This window comes from Odocoileus virginianus, chromosome 2 (assembly GCF_023699985.2).
Source record: "Odocoileus virginianus isolate 20LAN1187 ecotype Illinois chromosome 2, Ovbor_1.2, whole genome shotgun sequence".
Lineage (NCBI taxonomy): Eukaryota > Metazoa > Chordata > Mammalia > Artiodactyla > Cervidae > Odocoileus > Odocoileus virginianus.
In genome coordinates, this window is record NC_069675.1 from 91,771,763 (window position 1) to 91,792,795 (window position 21,033).

The 21,033-nt window shown below is 39.5% G+C and overlaps 1 protein-coding gene across 8 annotated transcripts in view; it reads right to left on the reverse strand.

The window, feature by feature from the left end:
• The window catches only part of MAPKAP1 (MAPK associated protein 1), a 228,139-nt gene that overhangs the window by 173,344 nt on the left and 33,762 nt on the right, over nt 1-21,033 (reverse strand). For all 8 annotated transcript variants that reach the window (XM_020874418.2, XM_070452979.1, XM_020874411.2 and 5 more), the window contains one exon: nt 9,117-9,265. In XM_020874418.2, the coding sequence (XP_020730077.1) occupies nt 9,117-9,265 (149 nt within the window). The remainder of the gene's footprint in view (nt 1-9,116; nt 9,266-21,033) is intronic.

A 21,033-nucleotide genomic window follows, 5' to 3' on the forward strand; every position in this document is an offset into this window, starting at 1 on the left:
TCAATCACAAAACTATGGAACCTTAAAGCCAAAAGAAATCCAGCGATCGTCTAAATGAAGTTACTCATTCTAAACAGGCAGAAACTGAAGCTTTGTCAGAGACGGGAGGTGGCCTGTCACAGACTCCATAGTATGGCCAGTGCTAAAACATCTTCTGTGTCTGTGTTCTTTCCAACACATGGTCTCAGGAAACCTGAGAACCTGGAACTCAGGTTTCCATTTTGTAAGTATGAATGCCATTAAGAATGAAAATAAAAATCTCTAAGAATTAGAACACCTAGATTCCATGCCCAAGTGGGTGACCCTAGGCTGTCACTCAATATTAATGGATAGTTGTCTTTAAGATAATAAAATCAAGGCCTAGCACTTAGAGCAACAAGAAAATCTCTACACTGAAAAGAATGCAGAGCAAGTTGCCCGCGATAAGAAAGCTCAGGATAAAACCCCGCCGTGTGCAGCCCCACCACACCTATAACACAGACCGTCTCCCCTGCTTCACTGGGGTCTCAGTGTTTGCCGTTCGTTCCAACCAGATTTCACCTGCTAATCTGGTATTTAATTAGCCAGGAAGAGGGTAGGACCACAATAGCAATCTTATTATAGCAAAACGATGTCCATGTTTTACCTCTTACCCCCTTAATCTCCCAGAATTACAATCAATATATTTTCTTAAAGGACACCTGACATCTGCTTCATTTAAAATTACTGTCTCATTTTCTCCTCTGAAGGGCCTGACGACCTGGATTAGGCATCTGAAAGTACAGCCCTGTCTCAGAGAAGGTGACTGACTTCTAGGGCAATTTCTCAGCCAAAGCATCAAAGCTGGCTGTGAAGTGGGAACAGAGAAGAGGCTCCTGGCTCCTAGCCCATGCTCATCCCAGACACCACTGTCTCAGATGCCTCCAATATAAGCCTAACAAGCAGGGTATACCCTATCCCCTCCAAAAAAGAATATGTGTAGTGTCTTTAAGGACATGTAACAGGCTGTGACATGTTGTCAAACCAGCTCACAACGATAACTTCTGCAGCATCTGTAGCCCTCTTTCAGTGCTTCCTAATTCAGAGATGCTATCTATTCAGTTCCTCAAGCCAGAATCTGATCAAATCATCCTTGAAACTCCTTTCTCCTACGCTCCCTGACATATAGTCAATCCATCATCAAGTCCTATCACTTTTACCTACTAAATACCTCTTGCAGTCATCCACTCCTCCATCACCAATAAGTAAGCCCAAGTTACCATCTCTCTTACCTGGACCACTGCCAAAAATGTTTTGATTGGTCTCTCAAGCCTCACAACTCCTTCTCCAGTGTGTTCTCTTCATCACAGCTTCAGGGATCTTTTCAAAACACAAACCTTATGACTCTCCCTCCTCATTTAACTGGTTCAAGGCTTTCCTATATTCTCAGGTTGCAGAGGACACTCCTACAGCCATATGTGGTAGAACCAGCCCCTGCACCACAATCTACCTCAGTCTTGGGCTCCGGCACACAGCCTTCTTCTAGTTTCCCAAATCTCCAAGCTGCAGCCACCACCTCCCACCCTGCCCGCCACACTTGCCCTCAGATCCTCTGTAAGTCCTTTCTCCTCTCCCTTCACCTAGCTCGTTCTTACTCTGCCTTCAACTCTCAGGTTGAGTCACCTTCACAGAGATAACCATCCCTGATAGCCTAGACTAGGTCAGATGCCCCTATGGAAAGCACGGGGCATGCAAAAACCTATGCCCCTCCTAAAGCCCCCAGTATCTCTCCTGGAACTTGGTAATTAATTAGCTGTGACTAGCAGAGACATTACTTTGTCAACAAAGGTCTGTCTAGTCAAGGCTATGGTTTTTCCAGTAGTCGTGTATGGATGTGAGAGTTGGACTATAAAGAAAGCTGAGTGCAAAAGAATTGATGCTTTTGAACTGTGGAGTTGGAGAAGACTCTTGAGAGTCCCTTGGACTGCAAGGAGATCCAACCAGTCCATCCTAAAGGAGATCAGTCCTGGATGTTCATTAGAAGGACTGATGCTGAAGCTGAAACTCCAATACTTTGGCCACCTCATGCAAAGAGCAGACTCACTTGAAAAGAGCCTGATGCTGGGAAAGATTGAGGGCAGGAGGAGAAGGGGACGACAGAGGATGAGATGGTTGGATGGCATCACCAACTCAATGGACATGAATTTGCGTAAACTCTGGGAGTTGGTGATGGACAGGGAGGCCTAGCGTGCTGCGGTTCATGGGATTGCAAAGAGTCAGACACGACTGAGCGACTGAACTGAACTGATACTATGACTGTGGGGCTTCCCTGGTGGCTCAGGGGTAAAGAATCCTCCCACCATTGTAGGAGATGCACATTCGATCGCTGGGTCGAGAAGATTCCCCTGGAGAAGGAAATGGCAACCCACTCCAGTATTCTAGCCTGGGAAATCTCATGAACAGAGGAGCCTGGTGGGCTACATTCCATGGGTCACAAAAGAGTCAGACACAATTTAGTAACTAAACAATACTATGACTGCAATTTTGCACTTAGTTTGGTGATTATTTATATAACATCTATCTTCCTGCCAAGAGAGGAAGCTTCATGAAGTCAGAAACCAGGTCTGTTTTGGCCACTACTGTATCCAGATTTTACTTAACAGTGCCTGGTATATAGCAGACTCTCATTAAATAGGAAGTAAATGAATGGCAATGTGGTCAAAGGAAACCAATACATCTTCCAGCACTGACCACATACACTACATATGCATTTACAATTCTCATTAAATCCTCACAATGACATTTTCTGTTAAGCATCATGAACCTTATTTTATCGATATGCAAACAGGCTTAAAGAAGGTAAAGCGGTCTGCCCAGGATCGCACAGCAAGTAAACAGCCAAGTGAGAATTCTAACCCAAGCCTGACAAACATGCTCTTCCCATTGCAAAATTCTGCCTTCCTTTGAAAAGTCTGAGTTGATGGTAAATTCCACCTCTGATGGGAATTTCTAGAAGACGGCTCTAAAATTAGAGGAAGCCTCCAGACTGGCAGGACACAGAACAAACTGCAGAAATGAGGCAGGGACAGAAAGCTCAGAGTGGAATGAGCTACTTTTAAGAAATCAGCCTTGAGAATTTAACTTCAGAAGAGGATGCTGGAAACACTTTCTTTTGTTGTAAGATTCTTACTTAATTCATTGTGAACATCACCCAGACAAAAATCCCAAAGCCTCCCCTGGAAATTTCCAGGAAAGGCTGAGCCACAGGAAGTGCAACTCAAGAGGGAAATAATCACAGGAAAAGATATTTTTAAATTAATGAATTTGGTCCTTTTCTTGGTACACCATGGTGTGTGAATAAGTAGTAAATATCTAATAAATTTTGCTTTAGAAATAGAACAAACTGATAAAAACTGGTCTATGAAAAGGAAGGCTAGCAAAATACAGTCATGGGGAGAAGTTGCCAAATGTTGGGGCTTTACTCTCCCTTATTTAAAAAGGTATGTTTAATGAAGTCAATTGAAGAGAGAGATAAATAGCTCCTAATTCAAACAACAGAGTTACCTCGGATTGTCTCTCTTGAGATCTGCCTCTTAATAGGCACTAAGCCAAGTGAACCCCTGGAGCACTCTTACTAAAAGGAAGGAGGGAAATGAGATCGATAGGGCCAACTCCATTCTCAGCCACCTCCTCTGGTGGGGAGGACAGGGGTGGCTGGCTAACTTCAGCGGGGAGGGAGGCTGGTTAGAAGAAAGAAGCAAGGTCAAAGTGCAGAAGGCCCTTAGGTTCAAGGCCATGTCTCAGTTCAGGCAGCAATAAGCAAAAGCTGCTGTCCAGAAACATAATCAGCACTTGGAAGTCCAGGTTATAATTTTTTGGAAAGAGATCCTGAAGCTAAAGTAGCTTACCATATAAGTGGGGACTGTTCCCAGGCTAACAGAGGAGGAGCATTTTCCTCAAAAAGGCAATTTACCTTTACAGGGTGGCAATTCACTGATCTCTTATGAGTCTGCAACATTTTTCAGGGCCGTCTCACTTTCTGCAAAGTTTTAAATGACTTTTCTGTGAAGAGAGCTACTTAATGCCAATGATTGTAGAAAACATTTGTTCATAATTATCCAGACATAGACTGGAACAATGCTGAAACAAGAGCAGCATGCAAAAATGTATTTAAGGACTATCATCCCAAAATGCTGCTAAAAGCTATTAACCAGTATGTGTTAATTGCCACAGCATTCATATTAATTTTCACTTCAGGCTCGACATTGTGGAATATTTCCCCTGATACATTTTAAACAAAGTTTAATTTAAGGAACTGCTTCTATCAACACTTATGAAAATTAACAGCCAAGCAATTAGCACTCATGAATTATCCCTTCCCCCATGCTCTCTGCAGCTTCCCTGTTAAAACAGTTTCTAACAGAGAAATGGTTACTTTCTAATAAGTTAACACAATCAAAGTCACAGTTGTTTATATGAACCAGAACTGGTTCTGCTTTTTAAAGTACCTGTCAAGGCAAACATCCTCCTCATACTCAAGAGTATAATGTCACTAAGTCAAATAAGTAAGATATTTAATGTTTTAGTAAACTGCCAAGCAATTACTGACATCACACTACCTTTTCACCTGATGTTTAGAAAATAGCCATTGCAGAAAGAAAAAAAAAAAAAGGAAGTAATTACTTGTCTTAATCTTCCTATTTCAAGTTAAAGGTCAAAATCCCACTGGACTGATTCCCTGGACTTCTACAAGCAGACCACTGTCACCCAGTCCGCTGTGCATCTTGTTTAACCATGCTAAACTCCAGGCTTTAAGAGCACATTTCCTCTCACTCTATCCTGTCAACAATCTAATGAAGTATAAAGGAAAGAGAGCAGCACTGGCCCACACCCTTTACTTTACAGAGAGAGAGAGGCAGAAGTGAGGTATTTGCTGGGTGCTTCCTTTGTGCTGTCTCAATCCTCCAGAGGAAGACACGCCACCACCATCTCATTCCGCATACAAGGACTGCAGCCTCATGAGGCTAAGTAACCAGCCTGACACCTCACCATTAAGTGATGGAGTCAGGATTCAAACTCAAAGCTTACTTCAAAATAGATCTGCTTACCAACTAAATTATACTGCCTCTTCCTGCGCTGGGTGTTGTATCCTATTTGATGGATTCATCAGGATTGTGAGGAAGGAACTCAATTTCTTTTCCTACGTCTGAGATTCAGTGAGGTGAAAAACCTGACTATGGTTACACAACTGATAATCAGTACCATTTCTTTGTTAGTAACAGTATTGACAGGAGGGGCATATCTGAACTTCTGGAGGTCTATTGATGATAATATTTGTAAACACAGTTTAAACAAAATAGTGATGTCAATGTACTAGCTAAAACTCCTCAACTAAGTGGTAAAGCATGCAATGAAAACAGTGAGATACTTTTTAAAATAAGACTTCATTTTTTTAAAAGGTGGAGAGACAGGGCAGAAATCCACATATTCAGGAATACTGAAATCAGTGCTGAATGTTCACTGCCTGTCACTCCTTCATTGCCTCAGAGCAACTCCTGGTCACACCCAACATTTCCCACATTCAGTGAGACCACAAGGACCAGCACAAAAATGTTCCTATTATCTCACCTCTAAAACAGAGGCTGGTTTTGTTCATTAATCAGAGGTCCTGTTTTTAACAAGCCCAAAGACTTGAGACAGATGGCTGAGCCTGATTTTGCCTTGTCCAGCTAAGCATTCCTTAAAACCACTTGCAATCTGTCTTGGTCTGTTTTCAAATGATCAGTAAACAGAGTTATTAATAACCTATGAATCTAAAACAGGTCATGGATAGCCCTGCCAATTTGCCGACAAAGATAATACAAACACAGTAATGGTAGTGGTTTAGTCGCTAAGTCGTGTCCGACTCCTGGCAACCCCATGGACTATAACCCACCAGGCTTCTCTGTCCAGGCAAGAATACTGGAGTGGGTTGCCATTTCCTTTTCCAGGGATGTTCCCAACCCAAGGATTGACCCCGGGTCTCCTGCAGTGCAGGCAGATTCTTTACCGACTGAGCTACAAGGGAAGCCAAAAACAGTAATAAAAACCTGATCAAAAAACCCTTCAAAATTACCAGAATGGCTACGCCTAAGTATGGCCTTCCCTCTCAACTGTATAACTTCAAGAAGTTATCAACCAACTACAATTTAAAAAAAAAATAAAATTATTAACCAGCTACAGGAACCAGAAACTATTTGAAAGTACTCGCTTTAATTCAGCACAGTAGCTAAGAGATGCTTACCCTTGGAATCACTAAAACCAACAATTCAGTTTGCACAAACTCTTAAAGATGCCTGCTTAACTCTGATGTAACTGTAAGGCCATACCAAAAACAAAATCCTTTTTTTCAAATCCAATGCTAGTTTAATCATAAGGAGGATTTCACAGCAGTTAGTCTCTTGAGGAAATACATAATTAAGTAGTTTTTTAGCATATTTAATTAGACCCCAAACTCTTTCCTGTCCCTTTCTCTCCCCAATTATGTACCATTTACCCAAGAGACCCAAGCAACTCAGTTAATTATGTAAATAAGGCAAGAGTTATTCCCAAGAAAAGCATTGTGAATATTTGTAAGGGGGGAAAAAAACTGTACATATTTTAGTGGCTTTAACAAACCTTTCCAAGAAAAAAATAAGTAACTATCAAAATACATGAGAAACTTACAATGAAGCAAAAACAGGGGGTGATGACAAGATGGTGAATCATTAAAACAGGACACTCATTTCACTTCTTAAATATGAGCTGAATAAAAATAAAATAATTTTAAGTTACAACAGTAACAAAAATTTAGTGCTGAACGTCAAATGATTTATGGGAAGAATCAATCTGGAAATTATTAAAGTCGACTCTCACAGAAAGGCTTTATTATCAAGGGGTTGACATGATCTTAACTCTAGAGGCAGCCATGGTGCTGTTATAACTACTACAATCCCATTATTATGCAATCACAAAATGCTAATTTCATCATTTTGAGGTGTTATTTGAATAGTCATTTTAATTTCTAGGTTACGAAAAGGCTTGACTCAAGTATAATTCTCTATTAATCATTGAGATGTCACTGAATATCATATTGATGCATTTCACAAAGATAAAAGAAAGACTAATTTAATATGTACAGTACAATATCCTTCAAATATTAGCCACTTTCATTACACATCTGCCAAATGCATCAATATTAAATAATAGATGAGAACAAGGGTTTAATTGTGTTTTAGCAATTGTAATATGTAGGATAATAAAAAAATAGCACTGTATCACAAGAAAGACTTATCGATATATAAATCTTTCTTAATCAATTGTACAACGGTGATTGGGCCATGCTCACATCCTTTGCTGATTACAAATACATTTGTTATGACAAAAAACATCAAGAGTTGTAAGTGTAAACACACACCTAGCAAAAATAATTCCTTTGTGACTGAGGAAATGCTTTAGCTTTCAATTCCTTCCTGGCACTTCAGAAATTAGGTATATATAACACACAGAGTTCACAACCTTCGAACAAGTCCAAGTGTAAGTAATTTATAGGAGAATCTAATAGTATAATCAAAATTCTAGAATATGGTATTTTAAAAGATCTGCACTATTTTGTTGGCAAAGCATTATCACATATTAATTATTCCAGAATTCATTACATCCTGAAACAATGAGATGACAGGAAACAAATAAATTCCAGCCATGTAATCTAATCCCAATAATAACGTCTCACATTTCCAAATGAATCAACTGCAGTATTTCTGGAAAAAAAAAAAAAAATCCCCTTAAGCCCAACTCACTTGTTTCCAGAGGCTGACATTTCCATCCCTAGGGGGACCCTTTTTTCTCTTCGCTGTTTTCCACAAGAAGCAGCAGGAGATGGGGGCAGGGGCAGACTGAAGAGAAGCTCTTCACAAGATACAACCTCTAATTTACTAAAAGTGCTTTCTGATGTTTTGGGAGGAAAATTCCTGAGCATATTAGGATTTTATGTTACTTATGCATTTTGTTTTTAGTTTCTGTTCTTCTCTGCCAGCATCAATAACCTCACGTGCCAACAACCATATATGCTTACTTAAGGAAATGACAACCCACTACAGTATTCTTGCTTGGGAAATTCCATCAGCAGAGGAATCTGGGGGGCCACAGTCCATAGGGTAGCAAAGGGTTGGACGTGACTTAGATACTATACAAAAGACCAGTGGAAACATGCTGAATTGTATGAGATGAAAGTGTTTCAAAGTAAAGAACATCACCATGCTCAAAGATGACAACTGATAGAACCAGCATATAACCAGGACTTGAATATGAAAAGTGCAAACATAAGCAAAGAGTTCTATGTTTATTAATTGCAACTGTGCTGAAATAAGACAAATTGTACACAATCCCTCCAGGCAACAAGCTATCACTCAGCACCCCCAGGCCACTGACAGACAGCAAACATAATGGCAATAAATAAAAAAATAAACTGCTACAGTTCTGAAAGACGTCCAGCTCAGCTTGGTACAGAGACACAGAATGTGGGAATGCAGGAAAGTGGGTGCTCACGCAGAGCTGTACTCCACGTAAAATAGTGGTCCTTTTTCTAAAAGGAAAATAAACACACTTTAATTTTATAAACTGTAAATTGTCAGGACAGGAAAAAATTAAGTCATCCTGCACAGTAAGTATCCAAACGAGATTCAATAAAACACTGAAATGCAAAGCAACATCCTAGAATTCTGAAGAGAAGCTCTAATGTCCACAATTTGTGGAGTTATAATCAAGACTCATACCAGACAATGCAAACTGTCAAATGCAATGCAAACTCCCAAAACCATTTTCAAGGCTTTCCCCACAGTTAGACCTTAATTAATCACAAGCCAACTAACCCAAACCTTAGGACATAAAACAGGAACACACACATTCCTATCTCAGGACTGTTTCTGTTTTCATCCCCCCAAACATATTACCATGGAAACAACAGTAAGCCCAAATCCAGACCTTTTTACACCCTCAGTCTTTGAAAATGTGAGAAACATTCTTTAGTTTGTTCTGACTCCCTTTTGAAACCTACTTAAATGTGAATCTGATAAAAATAAGAATGACAATACCAACAGTAACTCCATTCATCCTGAAGGGATGCGTTCCTGTTTACTTACCTTGCCATCAAATTTGGAGTACTCGTTAAAGGGATTATTCAGCTGCAGGGGGCACTGCTCCAGGCGTACAGATAATATCGACTGCTTCCCAGAATTTGGAGGTTTCTCTTTGAGGGACTTTTTTTCAAACAGTGACTTTAACTCCTGGGCTGTGATACAAGAGGAAGATAAAAACATCTTTGTGATTACAACACAGAGAGACAGCCTGTGTCCACCTTCCCTAAAAAGTCTTCCTTGGAACCTTAAGGAGGGAGCATTCAAGGACATGTTCAGGTCTGATATGTGCAACAGGCCTAACATACACTTTTAATCTCTGTGCACTGAACGAGCAGAGCACAGAAATATACATGTAGGTCATGTTTGTCAATTTAGAAAGACTAGGGTTTAAGGAAAGGGGCAGAGGTCAGATAAATCAATAGAAGTGCTATTCTATAAGAAGAGCATTTCACAGCTGCGAGATCTGAGCTTTGGCCTGGCTTTGCCACGAACAGATGTGTGATTCTGGACTATTCACTAAACCTCTCTGGACTTGTCAAACCAGATAATCCTGAAGAACTCTCTTCCCTCTAATTTTGAAGTTCTAGTTGTTCAAAGTCAAGGTTCACAACTTAACCCTCTCACGGTTCCCAATGTGTACCTAGCACATAATCTGAATGACAAAGATGAAGAAGTGGAAAAGGAAAAGGAGGAAGAGTATTTATAATAACAGAAGTCAACATACATTGAGGAAGCCAATGTATCTCATCTAAACCTCATAACAAACTTATGAGGTAGACACTAGCTTTATCTCAATTGTGTCAGTGTGGAAACTGAAGCATAGAATACTTTGATTGGCCCCTGGTCACACAGCCTGTAAGGAGCAGGGCTAAGATTTGCACCCCACTAAGGCTCTTAGCCATTAGGCACTAATGAACACAGTAGACCTTCAATAAATTTCATTGCATGAATCAATGAATAAAATAATGATTGAAGGAATTCAGATTAAGTTATTAAATCAAAATCTTCAGCACTTACTCATTAGTGAACCAAGACTAGTTAGTTCCATCCCTCTCAAAGATCATTTAATTCTCTATATTAATCTGAATGTCATTTAAGGCGATAGCTGGATAAGTACATGGGGGTTCATTGTACTTTTTATTTTTGTGATTTTAGAAAATTTCCATACTTAAAGTTTTAAATGAATCAATCTTAGATCTTAAAATGTACAATAACTAAGTTAAATCCACTACATTCTTGAGCACGACCAACCTGAACTGAGATCAAACATAATTCTGAAATAGTTACTTAGAACTTTTTAAAAAGGTAACAAGTTATTTTCAACAAATTAGTGGGACAACTTTATCAGATGAGTCCCTATAGATTCATATGGCAAACCAGGAGAAGAGGACCTGTTGCTATGAATGTATAATTAACAGATATTAATCTGTTGATTACATGTACTTACAAACTCAGAATGTGGATTAAATAGCAAAGTGTCATAATTTTTGGGTGTGAATGAATAGTATGCTAGCTTCTTGGGCCCAGAAAATTATTTTTTTTAATTTATTTTGTTAATAGAAGCATACATTTCTAAAAACCTCATACATTTAGTGACCTGAATCAACAAGAAGGCTACTATGATTATGATATGCATGCATACAACATGATATGTCCAGAGAGCGAAGCTCCAAATCTAGCCTCCCAGGTCAGCAGAACAATGGAAAGTGAAAGACAGAAGGCAGATGGACCTCCCAAAGGCCAGGGCAGAATGGACGAGGAATGCATGTAACTGAACACAGAACTGTACAAGGATAACACCTGCATGACACAGTCCTAAGACTGTGAATCATCCAGATCAACTATCTGTAATTGTGATTACCAAACTATCATCTCACTGAGCACGGTGCTGACGAAATACTTGAGCATGGAAATTACTATACGTATGTGTTCAGTCTGTGGCAAGGAGTTAGGTGGTGGTGGTTGTTTAGTCACTAAGTTGTGTCCAACTCTTTTGTGACCCCCTGGACTGTAGCCCACTGTTCCTCTGTCCACTGGATTTTCAGGCAAGAATACTGAAGTGGATTTCCATTTCCTTCTCCAGAAATGCCACCTTTTAAAAAAGAATTAGATCCTGTTTCTCCATGATGTAGGAAGCAAAGGAGGAAGGGGGAAAATGTCATGGGTTGAGGAGAGAAGCCCAAGTGTGACTTAGTCAGAGAATGGAAGAGTTAATAAATACATTATCACTTCATACTTAACCCTACTGATAACAGTACAGTGACTTTGACAAGTCACAGCCCCGTTTCTTCTGGAGCTACTGGTAACTTATCTCTTAGGACTACTGTGAGGACAAGATAAGAAGACATCTGCCATTGTTCCTAGCACCCAGTAGGTTTTTTGTTTTTGCTTTTTCCAGTACTTTGTCCACCTGATGCTAAGAGCCAACTCATTAGAAAAGATGTTGACGCTGGGAAAGATTGAGGGCAGGAGAAGAGGGTGACAGATGATGAGATGGTTGGATGGCTTCACCAACTCAATGGATGTAAGTTTGAGCAAACTACAGGAGACAATGAAGGACAGGGAAGCCTGGCGTGATGCGGTTCATGGGGTTGCAAAGAATCAGACACAACTTAGTGACTGAACAAGAAGAAGAAATAGGTGTTTGATAAAGGATCATTCCTTTCCAAAGTGCAGCAATAAACTTGTTGATTGATTACAGGCAGAACAGCACTTCCAATATTTAAAATACCACTTTCATAGCAATCTAAAACGTTCTTAAATGTGCATTGTAATCTATTGCTATTAATGTATAATTAATAGATATTAATCTGTTGATTAATGTACTTATATATTCCAGAATCTGGATTAGTGATTCCTGGATTTCACTGCCAGAGGCCCAGGTTTAATCCCGGCTTGGGATATGAAGATCCCACAAGTGGTGCAGCACAGCCAGTAAGATAAAATATGTAGGCAGACACCATTTTACAAAAGTCAAAACTAAACTGTGGTGATATAAATCAGAACAGTAATTGCCTTTGGGTAGTGGATTAACTAGAAAGAGGCATGAGGGAACTTTCTGGGTTACAGAAATGCTACATACTTGGCTGGAATGCTAGTTACTCAGGTGTATATGTTTGGCAAAAGTCATCAAACATTTAACACTTCTACATTTCAGTGTATGTAAAGCACACCTCAATAAAAAATAGGGAAAACTTAAATAAATAAATATTCTTGTACACTGATAACTTCTAAATGATTATTCCTAAATACTCCCTAAAATTACAGACTCGCATATTCAACTTTCTATTTCACTCCTCTACTTGGTTGGCTAATGGCATCTCAAACTTTTCATGTCCTTACATAACCAACCTCTTGATCTTCCCATTAACCTGCCCCTTCCACAATCATCTTCCCAGTTAATGGCAACTCTGTTCTGCCAGGCAAAAAACTTGAGCATCATTTCACTTTTCTCTTTCACACTTGATCCATCAAGAGAAACTTTAGAAGATATCCATAACCCCCTGTGGCTATGGAAGCTGGATTATTGCCACCATCTTCAAACTGGTCTTGTTTCCACAGTTTTCTCCCCCGCCCAACCCAGAGCCAGCCAATGAGTTTCTTTAAAGTACGAGTTATAAACTTCAGAATAAGAAGGAAATGGATAAATCTGATGCTATAAAAATAAAAACTTCCTAATTATATAGTGTCTCAAAGTAGAGAAGACACTGACCAACAACCCTATAGAAAAATGTACAATATGTAATATCCACAGAAGAAGAAGCTCGAATAACTCTTAAACAAATGAAAGATATGCAACCACATTCACAGTAAGAGATACGCAAAGTAAAACTACACACTGATACCACTACACTTCTATGAGACTGGCAAAAATAAAAAATGTTAAGGCTATGAGGAAATAGACCCTATTACCAGAGGGAATGCAAAAGAGGAAATTCTCAATGAAGGGGGAATGTGGCAATGTCCAAGAAAACCATATATTTACCTCTTGGCCCAGCAATATCACTTTCAGGATCTGATCCCAGGGATACTGGCAACAAAACAAAACTCATACGTGGGAGGCTTTTCACTGCAGTGCCATCTACAACAGCAAAAGCCTGAAAACTATCAAATATCCCGCAACAAGGGCCTTTGTGGCTAACCTATGATACATCCACATCATGAAACCTATCTCCATAGACTGCTCCAGAATAATTCCCAGGGTATGTTGTTAACTGAAAAATGTGTTGCATAAAGTAGGGTGTATTATGCTATATTTAATTTAAAAAGAGGGGATACGAATGTGAATATGTTTATATATAGTTGTAAGTGGACAGGAAAGCCAAAACCTTTTTTTAAAATGACTAAAAGAGTAGAAGATAAAGATTGAAGCTAGATTTCTCTTCTTTTATGTATTTAACTTTGGAACCACATAAATGTTTTGTGTAATTAATAAAGGAAAATGCAACCTCAAAAAATAAAGCAAACTGAAATACATGAACTTAAGTGTAGTATTTAGTTGGCAGTTTAACTACAAAGAGAGGAATTATTTTAAGTAACTTTATCACAGAGCAACATGACTGTATTTCCTAACGGAATGTATTAAAAAGATTTTAAAAAATTCTTAAAATGTTCTCACTAATCATAATGTTACTAATTACACTGGTATTTCAATTCTGGAACCAAGATTTTCAGCAGGAGAAAAGATACATAAACATAAAATCAAAAAAATTAAGTAGAAGTTCCTAAATTCTAACTCAATGTATTCTCGCTTTAAATTTTTATTTTTTTCTGAGCTCTACTCCCTGAAAAGGCCTATTAAAAAAAAAAAAATTCAATCCAGTGAGCAACCCTAGAGCTCACTTGTGGTCTCTCAATGGCATTTACCACTAAAAAGAATCAACACTCCCAGGAGAAATGGCTGATTCCAAATGTGGAGAAGAAAATGGGCAAGATGAACCTGCAACATCTTGTTATACAAGAAAGCAAGGAAGGTATGAAAGATTACTGGAACAGTGTCAAAAGAAGTTAGAAGCAAATGTGAAGGGACTCACTATACAAAAGGACAATATTAGCATAAAAAAGAATAACTGCAATGAATAGAAAAATATAATTTATGCTTAAAGCTCATGAGTGGATAATGATACAAAACGAAAAAACTCTCCTTGGTCACCTATACAGGATGCTAAGGATTAAACTCTTCATCCTGAAAACTACTAACAAAGGGAAAGAATCAAGCATTTACCCTACCTTTCTTGTAGGAACTATACCTGAGGATGGTCAAACAGTAGATTAGGGAAAGTTCTTTATATAAAACTTGTTAATAAATGAAGAAAGACTGATAAAATCAGAAGTCAAAATTTATATTAAAAAAAATCAGAAATCACTATTTCATAACTAAAGGAAGCTGAGTGCCAAAGAACTGATGCTTTTGAACTGTGGTGTTGGAGAAGACTCTTTAGAGTCCCTGGGACAGCAAGGAGATCCAGCCAGTCCATCCTAAAGGAAATCAGTCCTCAATATTCACTGGAAGGACTGATGCTGATGCTGAAACTCCAATATTCTGGCCACCTGATGTGAAGAACTGACTCATTTGAGAAGACCCTGATGCTGGGGAAAATTGAAGGCAGGAGGAGAAGGAAACAAGAGAGGATGAGATGGTTGGATGGCATCACCGACTCAATGGACATGAGTTTGAGCAAGCTCCAGGAGTTGATGACAGACAGGGAAGCCGGCGTGCTGCAGTCCATGGAGTTGCAAAGAGTTAGACAGGACTGAGCAAATGAACTGAACTGAATGAAAGAATCTGGACTTCCCAAGTGGCTCAGAGGTAAAGAATCTGCCTCCCAATGCAGGAGACCTGGCTTTGATCTCTGGGTCAGGAAGATTTCCTGGAGAAGGAAATGGCAACACTCCAGCATTCTTGCCTGGAGAATCCCACGAACAGAGAAGCCAGGCAGGCTACAGTCCATAGGGTCACAAAAAGTCAGACACAACTGAGCACGCATGCAATGATAATGAATCTAGTGATGATCATCAATGACCACTAAAATCAACAGATGAGAAGCTGATGGGAGTAATTTAATAATGAATGGATAACACCTGATTCTACTATCAATCTTATCACAAATAAAAAGAACCAAGAAAACATTCCATGTTTCCTAAAATGATACAACAGAAAATACAGATCAGTATGAACATAGTATTCTTACCAAAAAACAAACTTCAATCTCAGTAATTTTCCAGATCCAACCACCAGTTTATAGGAAATAAAGAGGACAGAGGAACATATTAAATCAGATTGTGGGGATATGATTAGCAAAAGAATGCAGAAAATTCTATGGGACAAAAGATCCAGTTTCTTTAATAAACAAACTACAGAATACAAAGCTGGAAAAGAATCCAAATCTGTAGATTAAAAAGGAAATGAGACATGTTACCCAAAAGTAATGTGTGGACCTTAGATCTAGACCTGAACAAATGAAATGGGGGGAGAGGGGGTTTGAAACAAGGAAATATTTGATAACAGTAAAGAATTCCTGAACATTTTTAGAAGAATAGTGGTAGTGCAGTTTAAGTATACATTAAAAAACATATAAGTATTCAGGTATGCATTTATATGACAGCAAGGATTTGCTTAAAAATAACCTGGGAGGAAAGGGTAGGTTAACACATAAGTGACACGAGACAAGACATATACTACTAAAACTGCTGAAGCTGGGCGACGGGCATGGGGGGTTCACGACACCATTCTCTCTACTTTTGTATATGTTTTAAAGTTTTTCGTTATTTCTCTGTCTTAAATTTTTTATAATAAATAGTTGTTTTAAAGGAAATTTAAGCTAGGAAAAAAAGAAACTAAGTCACATATCATATCAGTACTCTGATCAAATCACCTCACCCAGGTCCTTATAAGGCCATCTATGATCAGGTCTCCCCATGGCTTACCTGTCCAACCCCACATCTCCTGCTCACTGTGCTCTAATCAACAGGTATCCTTCCTTGCTTTTCCACCAGCATATCAGTCTCACTTCTACCCCAGGACCTTTATACTTGCTGCTCCCTCCTCTTAGAACACTCATCTCCCATTACCTGCCTGGCTCACTTCCTCACTCTCTTCAGATCTCTGCTCAACCATCACCATCCTCATGAGGATTTCCCTGATCACCCTAAATAAAACAGCAAAATCTCCTGCCTAGCACTCCCTATCCACCTAAGCTAGGGAATATTTTTCTCTGTGCCACATATCCCACTCTGACATCTGACATACTGTGTCTGTTAACTGTCTTTCTCCCCCACAAGCTCCATCGGAGGAGAGATTTTGTCCTGTTTACTGCTATACGTTTTAGGCCTATAACAGTTTGTAACTGCCTTTGTGTACTGTCAGTTCAATTCAGTCACTCAGCTGTGTCTCTCTGCAACCCCATGGACTGCAGCATGCCAGGCCTCCCTGTCCATCACCAACTCCCAGAGTTTACTCAAACTCATGTCCATTGAGTTGGTGATGCCATCCAACCATCTCATCCTCTGTCATCCCCTTCTCCTTCAGCATCAGGGTCTTCTCAAATGAGTCAGTTCTTCACATCAGGTGGCCAAAGTATTGGAGCTTCAGCTTCAGCATCAGTCCTTCCAGTGAATATTCAGGACTGATTTCCTTTAGGATGGAATAGTTGGATCTCCTTGCTGTTCAAGGGACTCTCAAGAGTCTTCTCCAACACCAGAGTTCAAAAGCATCAATTCTTCATTGCTCAGCTTTCTTTATAGTCCAACTCTCACATCCATACATGACTACTGGAAAAATGACAGCTTTGACTAGATGGGCCTTTGTCAGGAAGGTAATATCTGTGCTTTTAATATGCTGTCTAGGTTGGTCACAATTTTTCTTCCAAGGAGCAAGTGTCTTTTAATTTCATGGCTGCAGTCACCATCTGCAGTGATTTGCAGCCCAAAAAAATAAAGTCTGTCACTGCTTCCATTGCTTTCCCATCTATTTGCCATGAAGTGACAGGACCGGATGCCATGACCTTAGTTTTCTGAATGTTGAGTTTTAAGCCAACTTTTTCACTCTCCTCTTCCACTTTCATCAAGAGGCTCTTTAGTTCTTCTTCACTTTCTGCCATAAGGGTGGTGTCATCTGCATATCTGAGGTTATTGATATTTCTCCCAGCAATCTTGTTTCCAGCTTGTGCTTCATCCAGCCCAGCATTTCTCATGATGTACTCTGCATATAAATTAAATAAGTAGGGTGACAATATACAGCCTTGACATACTCCTTTCCCAATTTGGAACCAGTCTGTTGTTCCATGTCCAGTTCTAACTGTTGCTTCCTGACCTGCATACAGATATCTCAGGAGGCAGGTCAGGTAGTATGGTATTCCCATCTCTTTCAGAATTTTCCACAGTTTATTGTGATCCACACAATCAAAGGCTTTGGCATAGTCAATAAAGCAGAAGTAGATGTTTTTCTGGAATACTTTTGCTTTTTTGATGACCCAACAGATGTTGGCAATTTGATCTCTGGTTCCTCTGCCTTTTCTAAATCCAGCTTGGACATCTGGAAGTTCATGGTTCACATACCATTGAAGACTGGCTTGGAGAATTTTGAGCATTACTTTGCTAGCATGTGAGATGAGTGCAATTGTGCAGTAGTTTGAGCATTCTTTGGCTTTGCCCTTCTTTGGCATTGGAATGAAAACTTATCTTTTCCAGTCCTGTGGCCTCGGCTGAGTTTTACAAATTTGCTGGCATGTTGAGTCAACACTTTCACAGCATCAACTTTTAGGATTTGAAATAGCTCAACTGGAAATCCATCACCTCCACTGGCTTTGTTTGTAGTGATGCTTCCTAAGGCCCATTTGACTTCGCATTCCAGGATGTCTGGCTCTAGGTGAGTGATCAGGCCATTGTGATTATCTGGGTTGTGAGATCTTTTTAATATAGTTCTTCTGTGTATTCTTGCCACCACTTCTTAATATCTTCTGCTTCTGCTAGGTTCATACCACTTCATTCCTTTACTGTGCCTATCTATGAATGAAATGTTCCCTTGGTATCTCTAATTTTCTTGAAGAGATCTCTAGTCTTTCCTATTCTATTGTTTTCCTCTATTTCTTCCTGTGAACTGTAGGAGTTAAATATTTGTTGAATGAATAACTCTGGATCAGACAAGCAGATAAAGTAGTTGTGGGGAGCAGGAGCATAACAGGAGGAGGAAGGAGAGATCAGATGAGCACAGAAAAGCAGAGAGAAGATTGAGAAAGGTCCCAGAGCCCTTCCTCCTGATTCTAAGCTATTCACAAGGCACAGCTGTACTTCTTGAGTTGCTCAACTTCACGATGTTCTTCAACTTTAACTTCACTTGCTTTAGGTTATCGGCCACTGAAAGTTGTTTGTTTTTTTAAAATACAGAAGCTTTGACAACTTTCCTGAACCCTACCTATAGGTGATACAGAGAGAAGGAAAGGTGTAAGGGAACATCAAAGACTCTTCAATATCCAAACCTCCAGGAGCAGCTCCTTTCTGCCTGCAGTGTGGGAGAGAAGGGAGCTGAGTAGAGAGACTATAGTCTCTGTAGTCAGAATGCCCAGGGCAAGAATTCTGACTTTGCTATTTACCACTTGTAAGTAACTTGGTAAGGTTATCCGGCACCTCTATACTCATTTTCTCACCAATAATATAGAAATATGAACAACTAATTTGTTCTACTTGCATGAAGTCAACTTAGTGGGTGGCATATAAACCAGTAGTGGTCAGAGCTGGTTACTTATTAGATTCATCCAGTGAGCTTCTGAAAAATACAGGTTTGTGGACCCCAACCTCTATATACTAAATCAGGAATCCCACAGACATGGACTAGAAATGCATACAGATGTCATTATAACACTTTGGATGCATTTCTGACTTTTATATAGCCACTGCACCTGGGAACTGTGCTATATAACAGAAGTTATATAAAGAAAACCAGGAATATTCATAAGTAACTGATATAAAGTACATTATTATTATTTTAAGCTATTATTTAACCTTACAAGTAAATAGCCGTGAATTCCATTAGACTTCAAACTTCTTGAGGACGGGAATCATGTATTCCCGAAGCACCAAGCAGTGAATTACTAGGCACACAGAAGTTGTGGAAGAAATACTTGTTAAATGACTCAATAAATAAGAGTATTAACTAATTTTGTAAGTAATATAAAACACCATTTTAAAACAATAAAATTAAAAATACTAGTCCTTGATCTGACATTATTCCTGACAACACTGTCTTCCAATGACATTGGCTTCACATTTATCCATGCAGTTTTAGTTACAGAAACACTAAAAGGATCTTACTATAAGGTATTATGTTTATCACATGGTCTTGTGGCACACGTGTCAGTATGTTCATGAAGAACTTCGAGGTACGGACCAGATGGCTTCTAGGAACCTTTCCAACTCAAGGCTGCATTTAGGCAGTGTCTTAAAGAATGGACCGGATGCAGACAGAATAATTATGGGAAAAGAACACTGCGGGGGAGATCATCATATTCACAATGATGATTCTGCTAGTGGGGAATGAAGTAAAACAAAGATAAGGAAAAGCAGATGAAAGGATTTTTAACAAAATGTAATTAGCATAAAAAGAGTGAGTAAATGAATGATAACCTAGCCAAAATTCCCAATTAAAATCAAAATGATATGGTCATGGCATTTCTTGCCAAAACAGAGCATGTGTTTGAGAGATGTGTGAAAACAGAATGGCTGCTCCGTTTGCCAGGGAGATGTTTAGTGGACTAAGGACTCCACTTTTCTAACCATTTCAGGATACCTGGGTGTCACTCTGTGGTAATGATGGAACCCAGCTTAACAGAAAATTCAAAGGCATTCCTCTGTACGTTGATGAGGAATAACCACCAGGCAGGCTACTGGTCTGGCCAGAATCAAAGTCAACATTCCAAAGCATGGGCAGGCACTTTAAAGAGCCTTTCCAGAATTAAGATCTCAGGGTCAATCACTGAAATCTGTGAGACAGAAATAAGAAGGAGAGAAACTGAGGGAGAGAAAAATGGACAGCGTGGTTAAAATAAAAGCAAACAGCGGACTATTTATTTATGCCTCCAGCACATTCTGTGAAACACTGAAGAAAAGTTAGAGAGGATCTGACTTTAAGGAGTGGGTGATGGATGTATTAAGATTTATTAGATGTATCTCTAATTATTAGGTTATTAAATGCATCAAAATTTAGGTTGAAGAAGTTATTTCTCGCATTATGTACAGTGTTAATGCTGTTATATTTGAGGTGCTCTACTCCTAACAAGATCGCCAGGAGAAACATCAATAACCTCAGTTATGCAGATGACACCACCCTTATGGCAGAAAGTGAAGAGGAACTGAAAAGCCTCTTGATGAAAGTGAGAGGAGAGTGAAAGGGTTGGCTTAAAGCTCAACATTCAGAAAACTAAGATCATGGCATCTGGTCCCATCACTTCATGGCAAATAGATGGGGAAACAGTGTCAGACTTTATTTTGGGGGGTTCCAAAATCACTGCAGATGGTGACTGCAGCCATGAAATTAAAAGACGCCTACTCCTTGGAAGGAAAGTTATGACCAACCTAGATAGCATATTAAAAAGCAGAGACATTACTTTGCCAACAAAGGTCTGTCTAGTCTAGGCTATGGTTTTTCCAGTGGTCATGTATGGATGTGAGAGTTGGACTGTGAAGAAAGCTGAGCACCGAAGAATTGATGCTTTTGAACTGTGGTGTTGGAGAAGACTCTTGACAGTCCCCTGGACTGCAAGGAGATCCAACCAGTCCATCTTAAAGGAGATCAGTCCTGGGTGTTCATTGGAAGGACTGATGCTGAAGCTGAAACTCCAATACTTTGGCCACCTCATGCGAAGAGTTGACTCATTGGAAAAGACCCTGATGCTGGGAGGGATTGGGGGCAGGAGGAGAAGGGGAC